The 22,958-nt window shown below is 34.5% G+C and overlaps 1 protein-coding gene across 1 annotated transcript in view; it reads right to left on the minus strand.

The window, feature by feature from the left end:
- The window catches only part of LOC128638271 (IgGFc-binding protein-like), a 72,695-nt gene extending 50,358 nt beyond the window's left edge, over positions 1-22,337 (minus strand). Inside the window, exons 1-3 of the mRNA XM_053690137.1 lie at positions 22,247-22,337; positions 11,454-11,507; positions 619-953 (exon numbers count right to left, since the gene is read on the minus strand). Of these exons, the coding sequence (XP_053546112.1) occupies positions 619-953; positions 11,454-11,505 (387 nt within the window). The 5' untranslated portion in view covers positions 11,506-11,507; positions 22,247-22,337. The remainder of the gene's footprint in view (positions 1-618; positions 954-11,453; positions 11,508-22,246) is intronic.
- Between the last annotated feature and the right edge of the window lie 621 nt (positions 22,338-22,958).

A 22,958-nucleotide genomic window follows, 5' to 3' on the forward strand; every position in this document is an offset into this window, starting at 1 on the left:
TGCGGCTGAAAAGTGAGCGTTAGACCCTATTTTGAGTGACTCCAAATACCGGAGTTAGCCTAAAACCAGCGTTAGGAGCCTCTAACGCTGGTTTTCACGGCTAACGCCAAACTCCAAATCTAGGCCATAGTAAGCAGGCAAATTAGAACATGTAGTTTCCGCTTTAGAATATTCATTTAATTTCCCCATTAATTCTACAAAATGTTTTTCATTAATCATCATCATTCATATTTAATAGCTTTAAATTTGTTAAAGGGACATAAAACACTAAATACATTTCATGCACCTCCCTCTAGTTATAGGGCTGCCATTATGTAACCTAGGTTATACTGCAGGTACGTGAAGGAGAGTTACTGCACATGTGCAAACACATCAGCACTGGATTGTAGTGACACCTAGATTTCAACATGGCGGCACTGGTGACTAGAGGAAGGCATGGAATAACCTCAATACTATGCTTATAAAATGTATTTAGTGTTTAATGTCCCATTAAAAGTAAAAAATATATATATATTGTAAAGCAGTTATTGGGGAAATGTAATCCTTAAAAAAGCATTGCTTTCAAACAATATGTGAACATTTATAAATGATATATTTATGGGACTGAAGTCTATTTACCTCCAGTGGATACAATGAAGAACTTTCCGAACTTATGTCCTTGCTGTTAGATGAAACAACGTAAATCGGGTTATTGGACATCACAATGACAGAAAAATAGAAGAGTTTGGAGGGCGGCATTTGGAGAAATGATGGAATTTTGATGGTCGTCACCTCATACTCTTCCAGAGTGATCTTCTTGCGAAAACTATACTTGTTGATGGAGATAGTGATGACGGTTGAAGGAGCAAGGGCGGTGATAGTGAGTTGTAGATTTGGCGTGTCTGGATTCAGAGGGTGGTTCTGCAAGAAAACTGTTACAAACTCTGTTCCTGGTAATCCAGCTAAGACGAGACCTGTTGTGGAAGAGAAAAAGCACCAAGAAAATGAATCTATTAAAATAATTATGAGCCCCTTTTCACTTGCAAGTAACTGTTAGTGCTCCACTCGTAATCTGGCCATAGATTGGTTAAAGCGTAAAATTACAGTGGTCAATTCCATTAAAATGGTACACACTACTCTGGTGTTAAAAATGCTGTGTTAATCACTTGGCTGCTAGGGGTTAAAGGGACAAGAAACCCAGCATTTTTCTTTCATGATTCAGATAGAGCAGTGATTTTAAACAACTTTCTAATTTACTTCTATTATATATTTCTTTTGTTCTCTTGGTATCTTTTTTTGAAAAGCATTGACAAATGCTTAGGAGCTGGCCCATTTCCAGAGCACTATATGGCAACAGTTTTGCAAGAATGTTATCCATTTGCAAGACCACTAGATGACAGCACTATTTCCTGCCATTTAGTGCTCCAGAAACCTACAAAGGTATCTCTTCAACAAAGAATATCATGGGTACAAAGCAAATTTGAGAATAGAAGTAAATTGGAAACTTTTTAAAAATGTTATGTTCTGTCTGAATCACAAAATAAAATTTCTGTGTTCCATATCCCTTTAATTACAACAGACCAAAATGATTATCTGTGGTTGCTGTGTTCCTTTTTCAGAGAGGAATTGGCTTGTATTTCAGTGCTGGACTGATCGTAATAGGCGGGATCAGACTGATATACTACAGGTATTAGGCGGGATCAGACTGATATACTACAGATAATAGGTGGGATCAGATTGATATACTACAGGTAATAGGCTGGATCAGACTGATATACTACAGGTATTAGGCGGGATCAGACTGATATACTACAGATAATAGGTGGGATCAGATTGATATACTACAGGTAATAGGCTGGATCAGACTGATATACTACAGGTAATAGGCAGGATCAGACAGATATACTACAGGTAATAGGCGGGATCAGACTGATATACTACAGGTAATAGGCAGGATCAGACTGACATACAATAGGTAATAGGCAGGATCAGACTGATATACTACAGGTAATAGGCGGGATCAGACTGATATACTACAGGTAATAGGCAGGATCAGACTGATATACTAAAGGTAATAGGCTGGATCAGACTGATATACTACAGGTAATAGGCTGGATCAGACTGATATACTACAGGTAATAGGCAGGATCAGACTGATATACTAAAGGTAATAGGCAGGATCAGACTGATATACTAAAGGTAATAGGCAGGGCCGCCACTAGAAATTTTGGGGCCCCTGACTCAACCATTGATCAGGGCCCCCCCCCCCCCTCTGACATGTGCAATTTTTGACCAAGTGACTAAAACGTATATGCACTTTATTCTTAATTGTCTATTTAAACTTGGAAATGTTGTAAAGGTAGTAACATACAAACACACAGACACACTGAATCACACACACACTCACACATAAGGATTCACATATAGACACTCTAGCAGACATGCAAAGAAACAGACAGACACCCAAACACTCAGCACTTGTTTACATTGACCTGACAAGTAATGAGGTAAACTACAGTTTTGTAAAAAAAAAAAAAAAAAAGATTTAGAAAACAAAATATGGAGTTCTGATTATCTTTTTGTAAAGGAAGATGACAACTAAATTATGACAACAGCATGCAGTGGCTGAAAGGAAGGGCCCTGAACTGCCTAAATAATAATTTAAAGGTTAAATGGTGGATTGGTTACTTCTGGAAAGGCCTTGTTAGTCTCAAAGTCTGTAGAAAGATGTGAATAATTAGTAGTAAGGTCAAAATGTCTTAAAAAGGAACAGACAATGGACACACACACACACACAAACTCAAACTTGCACATACACCCAAGGAAACACCAACAGAGACAGCCTCAGAAAACACACATACAGAGACACCCACAGAAAACACACAAAGTCATACACACACAGAGAGACAATGACATAAAAAACCCAGAAAGACATACATACATACACTCTCACTGAGACATCCACAGAAAACACACAAAGACATCCTCACACCCTCACAGAGACACCCACATAAAACACATACCCTCACAGAGACATCCACAGAAAACACAGACATACATACACACACACACCCTCACAGAGACATCCACAGAAAACACAAACATACACACACCCTCACAGACATCCACAGAAAATGCACAAAGACATACACACCCACCACACCCACCCTCATAGAGAGACCCACATATAAAAAATACATACACACTCGTAGAGACACAAACCAAAGCACAAAGACATAAACACAGACACCCACAGAAACACTCACATGTAGAAACATTTATGCACCTTGCATCCCCTAAATCAACAGTGTGTGACATGCATGATAAATATTTTTTTATAAATTAAGAGATCACTTTTTAAAGAATCATATTTGTATATGTGCAAACAAAAATAATTCTGTGAATGCAAAATTGTACATTAATGAGCTGGGTAGATGGCTAGATGAATAAAAGTACCTTTAAAAGGTTGACATATGTTTGTTTGTTTTTTCCCCATTTTCCCCAACCAAGAGCACCACTTCAAATATAGTGTACAAATTTTCCCAGCTGTCAGCTGTACTTATGGATTTTGAAAATGCTGTACTCTATATGGTCTTGGTGGAACCATAAGCTGTGGTACTCATACCATTAGATCTGGTTAAATGCAGGATTTAGGCTTGTTGGTATGCATTTCAAAATTAAGTCAGCTGTAGTGTAAACTGTACAGTTTTAAGTCAAACACTGAGCAATCTTAGTCTGAGAGTATAACATGTTATGTAGATGTAAAAATCTTAGATAAAATGCCTCCTTGCATCTGGAAAGTGTGGAGATAATGCATATCTGCCAAAAGGGCATCTACCATTTGTGTATTTAGGAGGAAACATTTCTGCATGGTTTTAAATATAGAATTTCTACAGCATTGTCAAATAATCATAAATACACTGCTGCTAAAAAAAAACAATCCAAAATTGCACAAAGAAATAAAAAATATTTGCTAAGTAAGTCGTACCTCCTCTGCAAATGAAAGTGATCTGCCGTCTGACTCAGGCACACACTGTACAAAGTGCCAAGTCTGTCTCACACTGTGCATAGTGGTTTAGTGCACACTCAGAAATCCTCTCAAATGCTAATACTTTAGTCCTTGTAATAACATTTCCCATGCTCAATTAACACTCTGCTGTAGTACCACACTGGTGGCTGCCCAAATGTAAAAAAAAAAAAAAAAATTTTTTTTTTTAAAGTTCTTGCCTCATGGGGCCCCCCTGGCTCATTGGGCCCCTGACTGGAGTCACCCCTGTCACCCCCTGATGGCGGCCCTGGTAATAGGCAGGATCATACTGATATACTACAGGTAATAGGCGGGATCAGACTGATATACTACAGGTAATAGGCGGGATCAGACTGATATACTACAAGTAATAGTCAGGATCAGACTGATATACTACAGGTAATAGGCAGGATCAGACTGATATACTACAGGTAATAGGTGGAATCAGACTGATATACAATAGGTAATAGGCAGGATCAGACTGATATACTAAAGGTAATAGGCTGGATCAGACTGATATACTACAGGTAATAGGCAGGATCAGACTGATATACTACAGGTAATAGGTGGAATCAGACTGATATACAATAGGTAATAGGCAGGATCAGACTGATATACTAAAGGTAATAGGCTGGATCAGACTGATATACTACAGGTAATAGGCGGGATCAGACTGATATACAATAGGTAATAGGCAGGATCAGACTGATATACTAAAGGTAATAGGCTGGATCAGACTGTAATAGGCTGGATCAGACTGATATACTACAGGTAATAGGCAGGATTAGACTGATATACTACAGGTAATAGGCGGGATCAGACTGATATACTACAGGTAATAGGCGGGATCAGACTGATATACTACAGGTAATAGGCAGGATCAGACTGATATACTACAAGTAATAGGCAGGATCAGACTGATATACTACAGGTAATAGTCAGGATCAGACTGATATACTACAGGTAATAGGCAGGATCAGACTGATATACTACAGGTAATAGTCAGGATCAGACTGATATACTACAGGTAATAGTAAGGATCAGACTGATATACTACAAGTAATAGGCAGGATCAGACTGATATACTACAGGTAATAGTCAGGATCAGACTGATATACTACAGGTAATAGGCAGGATCAGACTGATATACTACAGGTAATAGTCAGGATCAGACTGATATACTACAGGTAATAGTCAGGATCAGACTGATATACTACAGGTAATAGGCAGGATCAGACTGATATACTACAAGTAATAGACAGGATCAGACTGATATACTACAGGTAATAGGCGGGATCAGACTGATATACTACAGGTAATAGGCGGGATCAGACTGATATACTACAGGTAATAGGCAGGATCAGACTGATATACTACAAGTAATAGGCAGGATCAGACTGATATACTACAGGTAATAGTCAGGATCAGACTGATATACTACAGGTAATAGGCAGGATCAGACTGATATACTACAGGTAATAGTCAGGATCAGACTGATATACTACAGGTAATAGGCAGGGTCAGACTGATATACTACAGGTAATAGGCAGGATCAGACTTATATACTACATGTAATAAGCAGGATGAGACTGATATACTACAGGTAATAGGCAGGATCAGACCGATATACTACAGGTAATATGCAGGATCAGATTGATATACTACAGGTTATAGGCAGGATCAGAGTGATATACTACAGGTAATAGGCAGGATCAGAATTATATACTACAGGTATTAGGTGGGATCAGACTGATATACTACAGGTAATAGGCGGGATCAGACTGATATACTACAGGTAATAGGTAGGATCATACTGATATACTACAGGTAATAATCGGGATCAGACTGATATACTACAGCTAATAGTCAGGATCAGACTGATATACTACAGGTAATAGGCGGGATCAGACTGATATACTACAGGTAATAGGCGGGATCAGACTGATATACTACAGGTAATAGGCAGGATCAGACTGATATACTACAGGTAATAATCGGGATCAGACTGATATACTACAGGTATTAGTCAGGATCAGACTGATATACTACAGGTAATAGGCGGGATTAGACTGAAATACTACAGGTAATAGGCTGGTATCACATAGGGAGCACGGCTGGATACGCAGCTGTTTTCTGTTACTTAGCAAAATAAAAAAACTGTTTGCTCACCGGTCCCTTGACAGTAGTTACCCAAAGATAGCAGCCCGGCTGGAAGCATGTCAAATAGTGCCGCCCCTCAAAATCTGCCACCCTAGGCACAGGCCTTGTCTGCCTAGGCCATAATACGCCCTTGTATTGAGCTGGTTGTTCATTCCTGGGAGTGTACATCTCTATGTGTGTATTAGGGGTTAACTATACCCTTAAAGGGACATCAAACCCACATTTATTCTTTCAAGATTCAGATAGAGTACAGATTTTTTTACGCAACTTTTTATTTTACTTTGATTATCAAATTTGCTTCAGTCTCTTGATATCCTTTGTTTCAGGAGCAGCCATGCACTACTGGGAGCTAGCTGAACATATTGGTAATCCTTAACAAGAGGCAATATGTTCAGCTAGATCACAGCTCCTAAACCTACCTAGGTGTGATTTTTAACAAAGGATACAAAGAGAACAAGAAAAATTAGATATCAGAAGTAAATTAAAAAGTTGCTTAAAATTATATTCTTTATCTGAATCTTGACAAATACTATTCAGAAGTTCAATAGTTCATGTGGTAGGGAATTTAGTAAATTGATACATAATAGATACAAATATATCAATTTAAATGTTTCTATTTGGAATATTGCATAATTTGAATATTACATTTAAAGAAAGCATTAGAAATGCTATTACAAATATATAGATTCTAATTTTTCGAATTAGAATATTGCATAATTCGAATTAAATTATTAGAAAAATTTCAACAGAATATTATTTTTAAATGTACAAACATTCTAAATTCGAAACGAATGAACAAATGTGTTAAAATTCGTTTCATTTTTCGAATATTGTGAAACATTTGCCCATCCCTATTCAGGGGTTATCAATTTTTCCAGTACCTATAGTAGCACCAACCACTGAATAATCAAGGTAAATTGTCCCCAGGTAGGGTATATATTGGGTGTTTTCTTGTCATGAATGTTTTGAAAAACCTTCCACTGATAGTATTCTCAAGGTTTATAATGAATTTGAATCCAGCAAAAAAAAAAATGCTGCAATGTGCATGTAAGGGATTTCTGATATGTTGGAATTTTGGAAATTGATATTGATCTAATAATAAAATGTTCTCACAAATTAAACATAATGCTTTAAGGAGCTGCACTGTACTCACAGAGTAACATTTTTATTAGTTTGAACTTTGAAGTTGAGTTTGCATGTTAAGTCAATAAAGCTATTCTAGTACAAAGCATTTATAGAGTGAAGATTTTTGCTGACTAACTAGATTAGCAATCAATTGTGCAGTACATTTTTGCCCTGTGTTGGGAAACTCCTCAGTAAATATGAAGGTGGCTAAATTGCATTCCTCCGCTAAAGTCAAGGTCGTGTTACCAGGCGGTGGCCACCAATGAGAACAGTAAAAACAATATTGTACTATTGTGTCGCCCATTCATATTTGCTCATTCTGAGCTTTACAAATCCCACAAGCCAGAGACCCCATAATTCATAAAATTCTGTTCAGTGTCATTTATAGAGGGTTGCTGGTGTGTACTCAGCGATATATTTATTTAGCACTGCCCAGTAGCAATAGTTTTTCAAGTCAGGTATATATATATATATATATATATATATATGTCATTTGTCCAGCCCTGAACAAGAAGAGGTTATTAAACATTTCTGTAAAAATGGGTTTGCTCTTTAATATAAGTTTTTTTTTTTTTTTTTTAAATGAAGCAAATTGCCCACACAAGCATTGTGATTGCTTAGAATAGTGGACAAACTTATTTACAGCTCATTCTAACTGAACACTATTTAGGGAGATAATATAAAGATACTCACCTAAGTTTTAAAGTAGTTTTGCAAATCATTCAATAAACAGCAATGCACAACTGGGAGATGACTGAACACACCCAATGAGCCAACGACAAGACACATATACTCCCAGTAGTACATTGCTTCTAAGTCTACCTACATATGCGGTTTAACAAAAATTACCAAGAGAACAAAGCAAATTTTAATAGAAAGAAAATTGAAATGTTGTTTAAATGTATATGCTTTAACTGAATTTGAAAAGAACAAAGTATTTCCCTTTAAAGGGACAGTCAAGTCCAAAAAAAACGTTCATGTTTCAAATAGGGCATGTAATTTTAAATAACTTTCCAATTTACTTTTATCACCAATTATGCTTTGTTCTTTTGGTATTCTTAGTTGAAAGCTAGACGTAGGAAGGCTCATATGATAATTTCTAAGCCCTTGAAGGCCGCCTCTAATCACATACTTTTGTATTTGCTTTTCACAGCAGGGGAGAGCTAGTTCAGGTAAACCCTATAGATAACATTGTGAGCACGCCCGTGGATTGTGGCAGACACTGCATTAATTGGCTAAAATTAAAGTCAATAGATAATAAATAAAATGTCATGTGATCAGGGGGCTGTCAGAATATGATTAGATACAAGTTAATCACAGAGGTAAAAAGTATATTATTATAACTGTGTTGGTTATGCAAAACTGGGGAATGGGTAATAAAGGGATTATCTAGCTTTTAAAACAACAAAAATTCTGGTGTTGACTGTCCCTTTAAGCTTCAGTATGTTTTTGGCTCAGCTAACTAACTTTTTGAATTTCATTTTTCCACATTAATCTGTTACTATGATTTGTCAGAAAGCAGAGAGCTATTCATCTCATTGCTAAAAATAAATAAAACTATCTAGTGTGAAGGGTACGAGAAGCAGTTGTGCAAGGCTAGTTTTCAATCCTTTGAGTGCTAACGATGGCTCTGAGCTGTCGCAAATTGTCCCAGTCAGGTACTGACTACGGCTCAGAGCTGTCGCTAGCACTCACCCGCCTTGAGGGCAATGACGTCACAGTGCAACTTTATTTAAAATTAACAATGAACAATATAGGGAAATGGGGGCATGCTGCTTAAAAGCCTGTATCCCAGGCATCTAAGCAGCTACAGACCCCCAAGACCCACCATTGGAAAGGTAATCGCCTAACCAGTTATATGTATAAGGCATGGGGATCTGTAAAAAAAAGTAAAAAAAAATATATATTTAAAAAAAGTAAAAAAAAAAAAACTCAAATCCAGCTAAGTGCCAAGGTGGGAAATGGCTTAGCAGCCAAAGGGTAGCTTCTTACTCAGTAGTAAAATATAATGCTTTCTAGGAGATTTGGTTCTACTGAGATCCCAGGAAACAATAAAAGATCACAGAGCTACTGGCTTTACCTTAGCAATAAAATACAAGACCTGTCACAGGATCCCCTTTTAGACTTATCTTAAAGGGACATAAAATAATAAAATACTGTAATGTGCTGGGGCATCATATTGTAGCTGCAGTATTTCTTGAATAGAACTATCTATTTAATGGAAAGTGTACATTAAAATTATTAGTGAGTTTTCCAATGCCGGCTGCAGTGTATAAAATGTATGAGCAATTGCTTCTTTATGTTGTTCTGTATATGAAATAGCTGTTTTTTGTCTTTGAAGCCCAAACCCATTAAAACAGGTGGAGCTTGCAGGGAAATCAAATCTCCTTAATTTATCACTTTCTGTACAAACACATGATTATTCATATTATCTCTGTCTGTGTGTCAAAGCACAATACTTAGATAGAACAAATTAAAATTAACATGTTATTGATTATCTCTACTACCTCACAATGGAAGTGTAATTTCTTCTACTGACTATGCTTACATAGCTTTTCTATAGCACTTTTAGTATTGGTAGAGATACTACAGGGAAAATAAGCTATTTTGAAAGCCAACATAAAGGTAAAGGAACTATTTGTAAACAAGTTAATACACTCTAGCAGATAAAATGGATAATTGTAAATAAATTAAAGGGGAGAAAAAATTAGGGTACACTGTCCCTTTAACCCAGATCTCTCAACCAGCCCACTTTTCGACACACAACTACCTTGGTCAGGGCAAAGTATGTCTAGTTATTTACACAGTTATACACATTACATGAATTAATCTTGCATGGCCCAGCCCATCACACACTGGCCACTGAGATGCTCAGCTTCCAATTGCCCATAAAACACTGCTGACACACTGCCCACAAGTCCTCCCAAATACCTGTCCCAAAAAGCTCTGTGGAAATGTTGGGAGGTATCGTTTAACCCTGCAAACACTGTCAATACTGAGCTAAACATGGTCACTAATTAGTGGCTACACACATATGTTGTCCTTGATTGGCTAAGTAGGGCTAAACACATAGTTCTCTGCAAGCAATAGTGCAATAATAAAATAATATAATGCATTAGAGCATTTTGTTATTGTCCCTGTTGGGCCCTTTATTAATTTTAAGATTTTGTGTTCTTGTTGGCCTAAGCTGGCAAGTCAATTCTCTATTGGGTAGGTGTGAGCATTAGCAGGAAGTACCTACTAACCAGGGAGCTATTATCCAGTGAGCATTAGTAGGATGTACCTATTAACCAATGAGCATTAAGGGACAATACCTATCAACCAATGAGCATGCGTAGGTTGTACCTATTAACCAATGAGCATTAAGAGACAATACCTACTAACCAATGAACATTTTTAAGATGTACCTATTAACCAATGAGCATTAAGAGAAAATACTTATCAACCAATGAGCATTTGTAGGATGTATTTATTAACCAATGAACATTAAGAGAAATGTACCTATCAACCAAAGAGGAAGTATCTATTAGGAGGAAGTATCTATTGACCAATGAGCACCAACAAGAAGTACCTATTGGGCAATAGATATTAGCAGGAAGTACACAGCTGATACAGCTGCTTTTGTTTAATTTTTAAAACTAATGTAACTGCACATTTTTCATGAAAAACTGAAGTTTAGTGATTCCATATGGATGCCAGTATTTTTCAGTACAGTGACCCTTTAACATTTTCAATGCTAAAATCTTAAATATTTAAATAGTGCTGTTTCATATGCATGATACACATTTATCGAGTTTAATGTTCATTTATTACTTCTATTTTCTAGCCCAAAATAATATGGTTCAGTATGTTAGTGTAACTGTATAGTTTGTTAGTGCTTCATAACTTGATGGTTTGAAATAAATAAATAAATGCATAAATAAATACATAAATAAAGACATAAATAAAGACATAAATACATAAATAAATAAAGACATAAATAAAAACATAAATAAAGACATAAATAAATAAATACATAAATAAATACATACATAATAACAAAAGCAATATCAGTAATAATATTTGCTTTTTACATAACCATGAAGCATAATAACCATGAAGCATAATACACATCATATAAATAAATACTGGTCGTGCAGCTATTTCATATAAATCTACTCACCATATCCACAGGCCAATAAGAGGAAGCAGCGCAGGATTCCAGGGGGCCCCATTGCTGTAAAGCAAATAAATATTAATACAGTGAACAGATTTTTAACAGTCTTGTCAGTTTACTAATGTCTCCGATCAGTATGAGAATTATGAAACAAAAATGGTCTTTCTCTATTGCAATTTTAGGTTCTGCTCTAAAGAACAATACTATTATTATGGGCTAGATTACAAGTGAAGCGCTAATTTATCACGCTCCCACAAATGGGTAAATTTGCCCATCTGCCTATCTGCGAGCTTGCAGTGACAATTAGCACTCAGAAAATTAACCAGAGATCAGAGCTCTGATTAATTTTCTAAAAGTCTCCCATATACACATATTAATACATACATATACAGTATATTATCATATAAATATATATTTATATTTGCTACCCATGGCTGTGCGACTTACCCCCTTTGGTGCGCTAGGTTCTGTGTCGTGTTGTGTATGATGGCATCAGAATAAGGCTCCCATTGAAGCCTATGGAAGCGTGCTCTTGTGCGCGCAATGCTTCTGTGCAATGCAACCGTGCAATGCACCTCACATGCAATACCAGCGCACATTACTCAGTTAAGCGATATTTTGCGCTCAACTCGTAATCTCGCCCTACATGAGCTGTTGTATTTACAAATTAGTTCTAATATTTTTCAGTTGTGCCCAGTTTAGTAACCATGAATAATTGTATTAAAAACATCAAGTTTAGTTGCTGGAGGTAAAACTCGCACCCTTGATACAGCACATATTGAAATATATTTTCTGTTTGTAAAAAGGGTTTTGGTTGTGTGCCTGCATTGGCCATACCAAGTGAAGACTGACAGCAGCATTCAAATATTTCTTATACACTCAAATGGACATAAATCTGCCATAAAATGATATAGTGCGCTAGAGCACTTTCTTATTGAACTGTTACAATTCTAATTGTTTTTAGCCCCTGCAAATATTAGAGTGACCATTATAATTCATATGATTTTATTTAATATGTGTGTGTTACATGTTTTGAAAGTGATTCTGATTTTGTAATAACAGTTATAAAGGGTACGCTATCCCCTGTACACCTAGAAGATGAAGAAATACGTTTAAGCACCTTAATCTCAACAGTTGCCTAATCGAAAAGTAGTAACGGCTTCAGTACAAACTTATAGAAGATGAAAATGTAATAGCTCCCCCTGACTTCAAAGACAGCAAAGAAAAAAAAATGTGCTGCCATATATGATAAACATTTGTATATCCTTGTAAACTGGCAAAAGCTGAAGTCTTTGTTTTCTGGCTTTTTAATGACTATCGGACAGAAAAAAATGCACACTAATGTGTTTTTAAGCTCGGGTTAACTATTAACACTAAAAAATACCTTTTGCAGGAATCACCAAAAAATACTAAAATATAAAATCCCACATTTACAAGTCCGGAAAAGAACATTTGGCTTTTATTTTGTGTCAAAATTCACTCACATTTATCATCAAATTATTTGCATAAATTGTGTCTGATTGATGCTTTGAAAATTCAAGCATTTTTTTGGTTTGTGCAATGACACAAATGCCTCTTATCTGGATTTATTACCACTCCACTAAAATGATGCTCCAAGCACTAATATTTATTTCATAGTTTACAGGAAACACGACTCTGTTTACAGATTATAGAGATACGAGACAGCGTCTTCAGGGGCGTATTAAGGCATAGGCCAACAAGGCCGGTGCCTAGGGCAGCACAAAGCCTAAATACGCCCCGAGCGTGTTAGTTGCTTTGCACCAGTTGCCAAGCAGTGTCAACTCATTAAAACTTTGGAATGCTGACTTTGCCCTAATTACAGAAAAAAGTGTCACAAAATGAAGGGTGCAAAATTTAACTCCATGAGTACCTTGCATGTTTTTATTTAAAACAAAACTGGTTTACCGATGGTAACATATTTTGGGGTAGTAACTTTTATATAATACATTTAATAACTGTAACACAGAATAGGACAGATAAAATGTAGGTGTTTTATTGCTATCCTTTGTGTACATAAAGTAATAAAATGTACTTTTTATGACATTCTAGTGATTTCCTTCATATAATTAAAATAGAATTCTGCTTCAACCTCTTATTTGGAGTATAAAATACACCTTTCTAAAACTTTATAAAATAAAAAATAATTAAAAAAAAATTAAAAAGTTTTATCTAAAGAAAAGACATCAAGCTCTTGTCTAAGATAGTGTGACACAGTATTTTCAATACAAATATTATAATTTATTTGTATAATTATACTGAATGAAATTAAAGACAAATGCATTATTGTACCGTAAATTATAGAATTTTTTTTATTTAATTAAATTATCTTAAAGGGACAGTATACTACAGAATTTAATATTTTTAAAGATAGATAAACCCTTTATTACCCATTCCCCAGTTTTGCATAACCAATACAGTTATATTAAAGGGATAATAAACCCAATTTTTTTTCTTTCATGATTCACATAGAGCAGCAATTTTAAGCAATTTTCTAATTGACTCCTATTATCAATTTTTCTTCGTTCTCTTTCTATCTTTATTTAAAAAGCAGGAATGTAAGGCTTAGGAGTTGGCCCATTTTAGGTTCAGCACCCTGGATAGTGCTTGCTTATTGGTGGATACATTTACATTCAAATGCATTGAGATACGAGGCGGCCTTCAAGTTCTTAGAAATTAGCATATAATCCGACCTAGATTTAGCTTTCAACAAAGAATACCAAGAAAACAAAGCAAATTTGATTAAAACAATTCAATTGGAAAGTTGTTTAAAATTGCATGAGTCATGAAAATTTAATTTTAACTTGACTTTGATTTTAAAGGATTATAGGTTGTCGTTTCAAACTAAAAAATGAGGAACAAGTTTGAAAAAAAAAATACTAAAAACAAATAATTTTCACTAAATATCTAACGAAAATTCAGCGGGGGACTTTTATAATAAAAGTTACAGTGATAATCAGATATGGGAATTAGTAAACATTGTGATTATGTTGGATCCCAAATGATCTAATTTTAAGACGTCTACATTTATTTAATAATTTGTTATTCAGCGATTGTCTAATTTGCTGCATAGTAAAATGTATTTATTTATAGCACTTTACATTTAAACTTCCTAGAGTGGCAGATTCCATTGCTGGATAATCAAAACAGACATTTAAATTCCAGTCTAAATTTCTAAGCTAATTGCGCCCTGGTGCTTATCAGATAAATACTTAGAACCTGTACAAATAATACCGACTTATTTCACCTAAGACAGCTAAAATGTTAAAGAGCAGCTCATAGCAATATCCATGTATTGTTTTCAAATTTGTCCCTGGGTGTTTTAACTGTATTAAGGTTGCTTGACAGACCAGATTTCCAACATTCTTTCATATCCTAACTGTAAATCATCTCTTTTAAATAATACCTAAAAATGTTAATTACTGATTCTACCTCTGAAGAAGACAGTTGGTTTCTATTTTTTCTGTTGTAAACAAAAAGCACTTATGACCTAAACATTTTTTATAAGTGAGAGCTTAGGATGGGCTATGTGAAAAAAATGATGAAACACAAAAAAATAGCGATACAGCGAGAAACCTTTGAGTTCATAGAACCGCATTCAAAACATCACAACTTACATTTGAAAGTCGAATGTCCCAGTGCTCGATCTCAGTCTAAGAGAATCAGCATTTGAAGTTACATTCATTGTATAGAAACATTTGAATGATTAATTACATGTCAAGGTGAACATTCGTTTCATGATTCAAATCTTACAAAAGAGACCATTGACTCTCCCTGCACAGAACATTTTAAGTTTTAGTTTTTAGTTGTTTTTTTAAACTTTCTTAATAAATGAATTTTTCTTGAAACTAAAATGAACATGGACAATTTATGAAATTCCAGAGATTGTTCAAAAGAATATTTCCCACTGACTATGAAGTCTCTTTTATCTTACAGAGGATTGTAGCATGCTCATATTAGATTTTGTGTATGCACTGTGTAGTACAGGCACTGAGCAGATCAAAATTTTAACTAAAGGGACATGAAACTACACATTTTTTCTTCACTTTTAAGATAGAGCATGCGATTTTAAATAATTTTCCAAATAAGTTGCTTCATTCTCTTGATATAATTTATTAAAAAGCATACCTAGGTAGGCTCAGGAGCTGGGAGTTAGCTGCTTATTGATGGCTGAACACACACACACACACATATATATATATATATATATATATATATATATATATGTGTGTAGATAGAGAGCACTCTCACTTTCAAAGTCCTGATGCCAGGGTGCCAGCAGGTAAATATACACGGTAAAGGAAGGCACTCACTGGTCTTTTCTTCAAAAAAACTTTAATAAGCGTGACGTTTCGGGGACACACTGAGGAAGGGGAGTGTGTCCCCGAAATGTCACGCTTATTAAAGTTTTTTTGAAGAAAAGGCCAGTGAGTGCCTTCCTTTACCGTGTATATATATATATATATATAATCAATACAAATATTTGCATTGGAAATTAGCACATCTAGGCAAGATTCCCCGCTTGCTTTTCCCCAGAAATACTCCATAAACAATGTTACCAATGCACAAGAGAATTCTGGGTAAGATATGCAAATTAGATATGCAAATTCTCAGTTTTTTTGTTTCAAATACTGTTTTCACACAGCGATCCTTTTAACAGGATTATTTCAGCAATACAGAAATCACTCACTAGACAGCCTGTTTCATTCTTTTTAGAACTCGTCAGTAGGAGATAGATTTCTGGTTGCTGCTTTGGTAAAGCTACTTTCAGGGTTAAATCAAAATTCATTAAAATTATGGTGGAAATAAAAAACTGAGATTAAAATCCTCCATAATCAATACAAATATTTGCATAGGAAATTAGCACATCTATGCAAGATTCCCTGCTTGCTTTTCCCCAGAAATACTCCATAAACAATGTTACCAATGCACAAGAGAATTCTGGGTAAGATTTGCAAATTAGATATGCAAATGCAAAATTCCTACTGATAAGTTCTAAAAAGAACAAAACAGGCTTTCTAGTGAGTGATTTCTGTATTGCTGCAATAATCCCGTTAAAAGGATCGCTGTGTTAAAACAGTATTTGAACCAAAAAAAACTGAAAATTTTCATATCTAATTTGCATATCTTACCCAGAATTCTCTTGTGCATTGGTAACATTGTTTATGGAGTATTTCTGGGGAAAAGCAAGCAGGGAATCTTGCATAGATGTGCTAATTTCCTATGCAAATATTTGTATTGATTATGGAGGATTTTAATCTCGATATTGTATATATAATAAATATATATATATATATATATATATATATACATACATACAGGTTCAAAGAAGTTTCGCTGGAAGTTGCGCTCTCCCTGAGCGTCCTTTCAATCTCGCGTACCCGGCACTATGGAGAGTGGGCGGGGGACACACCCCCTGTGTGGATCCTCTTCATTGGTTGCAACTCCAAGCGTGTCTGCCACACACGCATACAAACAAGAATAGAAAGTCTAAGAGGAGTTTGCGCTCGATGAGTACGAGGACAGATCAGATGAAGAAAGCCCAGGCAGAAGGTTAAATAAAAACCATACTTTATTGAAAAAAGTTAAAAGGACCAAAGACACAAGTCCTGTAAAAAAGCCAGCAGTGACTCAGAGCAGTCAGGTTAGTGAACTGATCCTCCTGCAGACATGTTTTGTGCGCATGCGCACTTGTTCACTGCACCTTGTTCACTGGTTCTTCTGATCTGTCCTTGGGCTCATCGAGCGCAAACTCCTCTTAGACTTTCTTTCTAAATATATACACTGTGTGCAGAATTATTAGGCAAATGAGTATTTTGACCACATCATCCTCTTTATGCATGTTGTCTTACTCCAAGCTGTATAGGCTCGAAAGCCTACTACCAATTAAGCATATTAGGTGATGTGCATCTCTGTAATGAGAAGGGGTGTGGTCTAATGACATCAACACCCTATATCAGGTGTGCATAATTATTAGGCAACTTCCTTTCCTTTGGCAAAATGGGTCAAAAGAAGGACTTGACAGGCTCAGAAAAGTCAAAAATAGTGAGATATCTTGCAGAGGGATGCAGCACTCTTAAAATTGCAAAGCTTCTGAAACGTGATCATCGAACAATCAAGAGTTTCATTCAAAATAGTCAACAGGGTCGCAAGAAGCGTGTGGAAAAACAAAGGCGCAAAATAACTGCCCATGAACTGAGAAAAGTCAAGCGTGCAGCTGCCAAGATGCCACTTGCCACCAGTTTGGCCATATTTCAGAGCTGCAACATCACTGGAGTGCCCAAAAGCACAAGGTGTGCAATACTCAGAGACATGGCCAAGGTAAGAAAGGCTGAAAGACGACCACCACTGAACAAGACACACAAGCTGAAACGTCAAGACTGGGCCAAGAAATATCTCAAGACTGATTTTTCTAAGGTTTTATGGACTGATGAAATGAGAGTGAGTCTTGATGGGCCAGATGGATGGGCTCGTGGCTGGATTGGTAAAGGGCAGAGAGCTCCAGTTCGACTCAGACGCCAGCAAGGTGGAGGTGGAGTACTGGTTTGGGCTGGTATCATCAAAGATGAGCTTGTGGGGCCTTTTCGGGTTGAGGATGGAGTCAAGCTCAACTCCCAGTCCTACTGCCAGTTTCTGGAAGACACCTTCTTCAAGCAGTGGTACAGGAAGAGGTCTGCATCCTTCAAGAAAAACATGATTTTCATGCAGGACAATGCTCCATCACACGCGTCCAAGTACTCCACAGCGTGGCTGGCAAGAAAGGGTATAAAAGAAGAAAATCTAATGACATGGCCTCCTTGTTTACCTGATCTGAACCCCATTGAGAACCTGTGGTCCATCATCAAATGTGAGATTTACAAGGAGGGAAAACAGTACACCTCTCTGAACAGTGTCTGGGAGGCTGTGGTTGCTGCTGCACGCAATGTTGATGGTGAACAGATCAAAACACTGAAAGAATCCATGGATGGCAGGCTTTTGAGTGTCCTTGCAAAGAAAGGTGGCTATATTGGTCACTGATTTGTTTTTGTTTTGTTTTTGAATGTCAGAAATGTATATTTGTGAATGTTGAGATGTTATATTGGTTTCAATGGTAAAAATAAATAATTGAAATGGGTATATATTTGTTTTTTGTTAAGTTGCCTAATAATTATGCACAGTAATAGTCACCTGCACACACATATAATCCCCCTAAAATAGCTATAACTAAAAACAAACTAAAAACTACTTCCAAAACTATTCAGCTTTGATATTAATGAGTTTTTTGGGTTCATTGAGAACATGGTTGTTGTTCAATAATAAAATTAATCCTCAAAAATACAACTTGCCTAATAATTCTGTACTCCCTGTATATACATATCTTGTCGCTGGCTTACCAATGCGTTCAGCTAGCTCTGTAAATAAATTATAATAAGGATAGCAAGAAAATGTGGCAAAATTGATAACAGAAGTAAATTGGAATGTTAAAGGGACATTAAACTCAAAATATCATTTTTATGAAATGTTAAATTATGCAAAATAAAATAACTTTTCAATGCACTTATTTATTTTGCCTGGTTTTCCTGTACATTTTCCACTCCACCAAAGATTGGTTAATGTGTAGGAGTTTGTTTAGACTTGGCCACAGCAAATAAAGTAAGATAAGCATTATTCAAGAGGGTTTTAAAGAAGTGTATCATAGGTTTGCAAAACAAGCCATATTTTTTCAAACACAATGATTTTTTTTATGCATAAATACAAAAAAATGTCCCCTTTACTGGCTGCTACCTGGAACATTGATCAGACATCTCAGAAACAATATATTAAAAGGGCAGTATACACCATTTTTCACTTAACAGCATGTAATAGACACTACTATAAAGAAGAATATGCACAGATACTGATATAAAAATCCAGTGTAAAACCTTTTAAAAGCTTACTCAGAAGCTCCCAATTTAGCACTGTTGATGAGATTAGTCTGGGACACCCACTGAATGGGGCTGAGAGCAGAACCTCCCCTGCATATGAAAAGACCCATTATACAAACAGAAGCAGTCTGAAGTCTGTATACATCTAAAACTTTCCTAAAAACTTAATATTTTAATATACTTTAAAAATGAAACAATTGTGCTTATTTTTAATGTCATTTAAACAATTATTTGTTGTCTTTTGTTTTCAATTAAACTTGATGCATAAATATGTTGTTTGCTGATAAATATGGCATATTTCACTGCTATATATTGTCACTCTGCTTTAAAAAATAATATTTATTTATTATTTTTAAAGAAAACAACGTGAAATAGGAGAACACACTGTTCATGTTTTTTTTTAATACTTTAAACATTTTATTATTATATATGTAATTTCATATGAATTGCTACACACTGCAGAACAATATCTCCATCTGCAAAGTTCTGGACAGAACAGTTATTCCATAGTAAACTGCAATTTTACCATAGCTGGGTATAACCAATCAAATACATGAATAAACAAATACATAATTTAACCAAGAAACAGAGAAGAGATATCCTCCTAGTTAGTGTTGTTATATTTTAATTAGAAGCATTATTTTTTAAATACAAATAAATATTTATCTGCTACCTTTGTTCTCATCTTTGTTATGTCTTATGAACATATACTATACTGACTAAATATAACATTTACAGTTTTAGTTGTAAGTCTTGTGTAACTATATTCTTGGATTATGTAATCAGTATTTTGGCTGCCATTTAATAGTTTATCTATTTTGAGAAGATCATCTTTCTTATTAATTTTCTAACTTTTACAGTTACTTTAGTTGCCTATTCACATGCAAGAAATTTGAAACATAAATTGGTCTTTTTAAAGTTTCTTAAAGTTGATAATGCTATAACTTTTATTTTAAACCATATTTCATACTTATTTTTCCACCATCTTTTGTTACATAGTTTTCATGCTTGTTAGTATTGTCAATATTTTTTATTTCTTGGCTTTTAATTCTGCTATTGTAAGGCATAGCTTTCATTCCAAAATTGTGTGCTTTAATCTCTTTCCTCATTGCTTTGATGAACTGCTTTCTTACTGGCAAGTAATCTGAAATAATAATGCAGTGCCTTTTCACAATGGTGAATGCATTTTGAATTTCTGATATTGATAGATAATATTATTATTTCTCAACATAAATCCTTTTTAATATTTTTAAATTGCTTTGTAAAATTGATTTCCTACTTGTAGATCATCTAAAAGAATAATTGTTAGGGTTTTTATTCCCATATGTTATGGCAGACAAGACTTGCTTATTTTTTGTGCATTTGCTTAGAATCTTTGCATTTTAGTATGTTTACTTCAAAGTTCTATGACCTTGTCAGTCTTCAGTAATGATTGGCTACGTCAAGAGGGATTATAGGCTAAAAAATACACATTCCAGTGAGCAAAACAAGTTCTTATTGAGAGGCTAAATGAATACATATTTCTGCAGAATAACTTGCAGCATCACAATTTGAAACTAGGTTAAAGTAATTAGTCACAATGGCATTTTAGTTTACGTTAAAAATGGCAAAAAATCATTTATATTATTATAGTTATTTCAATGTTTACATATATATATATATATATATATATATATATATATATATATATATATATATATATATATATATATATGTGCATTTATTCTACCTTTCCTAAAAAACGGTTAAATCTTATTATACAAAAATAGCAAAAGGTTGTAATAAATAAAAACAAATACAAAGAAATATAAATATTTAAAACAATAACATATCTCCGAACCTATATTTATTTATTGTCTATTGCCTTTCTGAAATTGCCACTTGCTCTTGTGAATCCAATTTAAACTATGTTATGCTATTTCTTGCAATTAATCAATTAAGTTTCATAAATTATGCTATTAATCTCTACACGCAACATACTTCTATTTTAAAGTAAGAGCATTAAATTCAATGAAGTGAAATTATAACTGTTAAAAAAAAATACAGATTGGAGGAAAAAAGAGAAAAACATTTAATCTGATTGTAAATCCTTAATTATGTTGTGAGATTAAACAATGATCCAGGAATACAGCACAAACCACAGAACATAACTGTTCTAAAAACACTCAAATATAGAAAATAACTCTTTAATGTTGATTTAAAATATTTAAGTGGATATTGATGAATCTGTGATTGAAATTGGTCTTTCTCAATAAGGAGATTTTCAGTTCAATATAAGACCTCAATAAATTATATTCAGTTATGGAGAGATGGTTTATACTTTAGTGAATATGCTCCACAGAATAAATGAAATTATTATTGTTTTTTGTTTTTTTAAAATTTATAGAAAGCTCTTAGCTTAGTGGAAATACTTTTATATATTGTGCCTAAAATTCTATAAAATAGTGAAACCAAATAGCCATGAATACAGAAGTTGAAACTTGTTTACATAAAATTCTCAATAAATATATTTTTTATAATAAATTGATCAAATTAATGAGTCCTCATTTGTAATGACTGAAAATATAGTAGTTATTGTTTTTACTATTGGTAACAGTCATTGGAACATATTTTTACTGGTGTATACAGAGTATAGTACTAATGTAATATTTTTTAAAGGTTAAATATAGGAAGAAAATAACATATGACTTTTTAAAAATACTTTTTTACATTTTATTTTCTATGTTGTTTAAATTTTTTTCAGTTTATTAGAAAACATAATAGTCCACAACTACGTTTGTCATATTTCTTTTCCTGCATGTGACTTTCTACTGCAAGAATGATTTTAGGACAGATCATTTTTAATAAATGCTACTATTAAAAAGAAATATCTCTTACCTGATCTGGTCTCTTACTGTGAAGCCCTGTTAAACTAACTTGGAAATTCTGCTCCTTTTCTAGTTATGTAGAGGTGATTTTCAGGAGAAACCAGTACCACCAGTTCACCCACTCAGCAAAACATGAAACAATAGACTATATCTAAATGCTCTTGCAGATATGGAGAAGGTATGTATATATATATATATAATTATTAAAAATAAAGAAACTGCAATAGGTATTTTTTTTCACTGCAGCCCCATTTTTGCAATTTGACATCAGTATAATTGGTCATATGTTTATTTGTGACTAAAACATTGATTTGTGTGATGAATTTTTTACCTTTCTCCTTCATGTATTAACAATTATTATTATTATTATCGGTTATTTGTAGAGCGCCAACAGATTCCGCAGCGCTAAATTATATTATTATCATTACAATTATCATTTATTTCAAAAGTGACACCAAATTTTCTACCACTGTGAACATGAAGTAGGTCCTGATCTAAAATAGCTTACAATCTGAATAGAAATAAATTGTGGGGTAACTAGTCAGTTAAAAACATAGTTTATTGGTTAAGGAGCAATCAGAGAAGAGGTGGTAAATCTCGCTAAATAGGTGGGAGACAATATGGTAGAGCAGGTTATAGAGGTCCATAGATTAGGAGCAGCACAGAAATTTTGAAGGTGGGAGAGCAACATAGTAATGATGGAAATATTACAACGCTGGTGA

Source organism: Bombina bombina, chromosome 8 (genome assembly GCF_027579735.1).
Source record: "Bombina bombina isolate aBomBom1 chromosome 8, aBomBom1.pri, whole genome shotgun sequence".
In the NCBI taxonomy this organism is placed as follows: domain Eukaryota; kingdom Metazoa; phylum Chordata; class Amphibia; order Anura; family Bombinatoridae; genus Bombina; species Bombina bombina.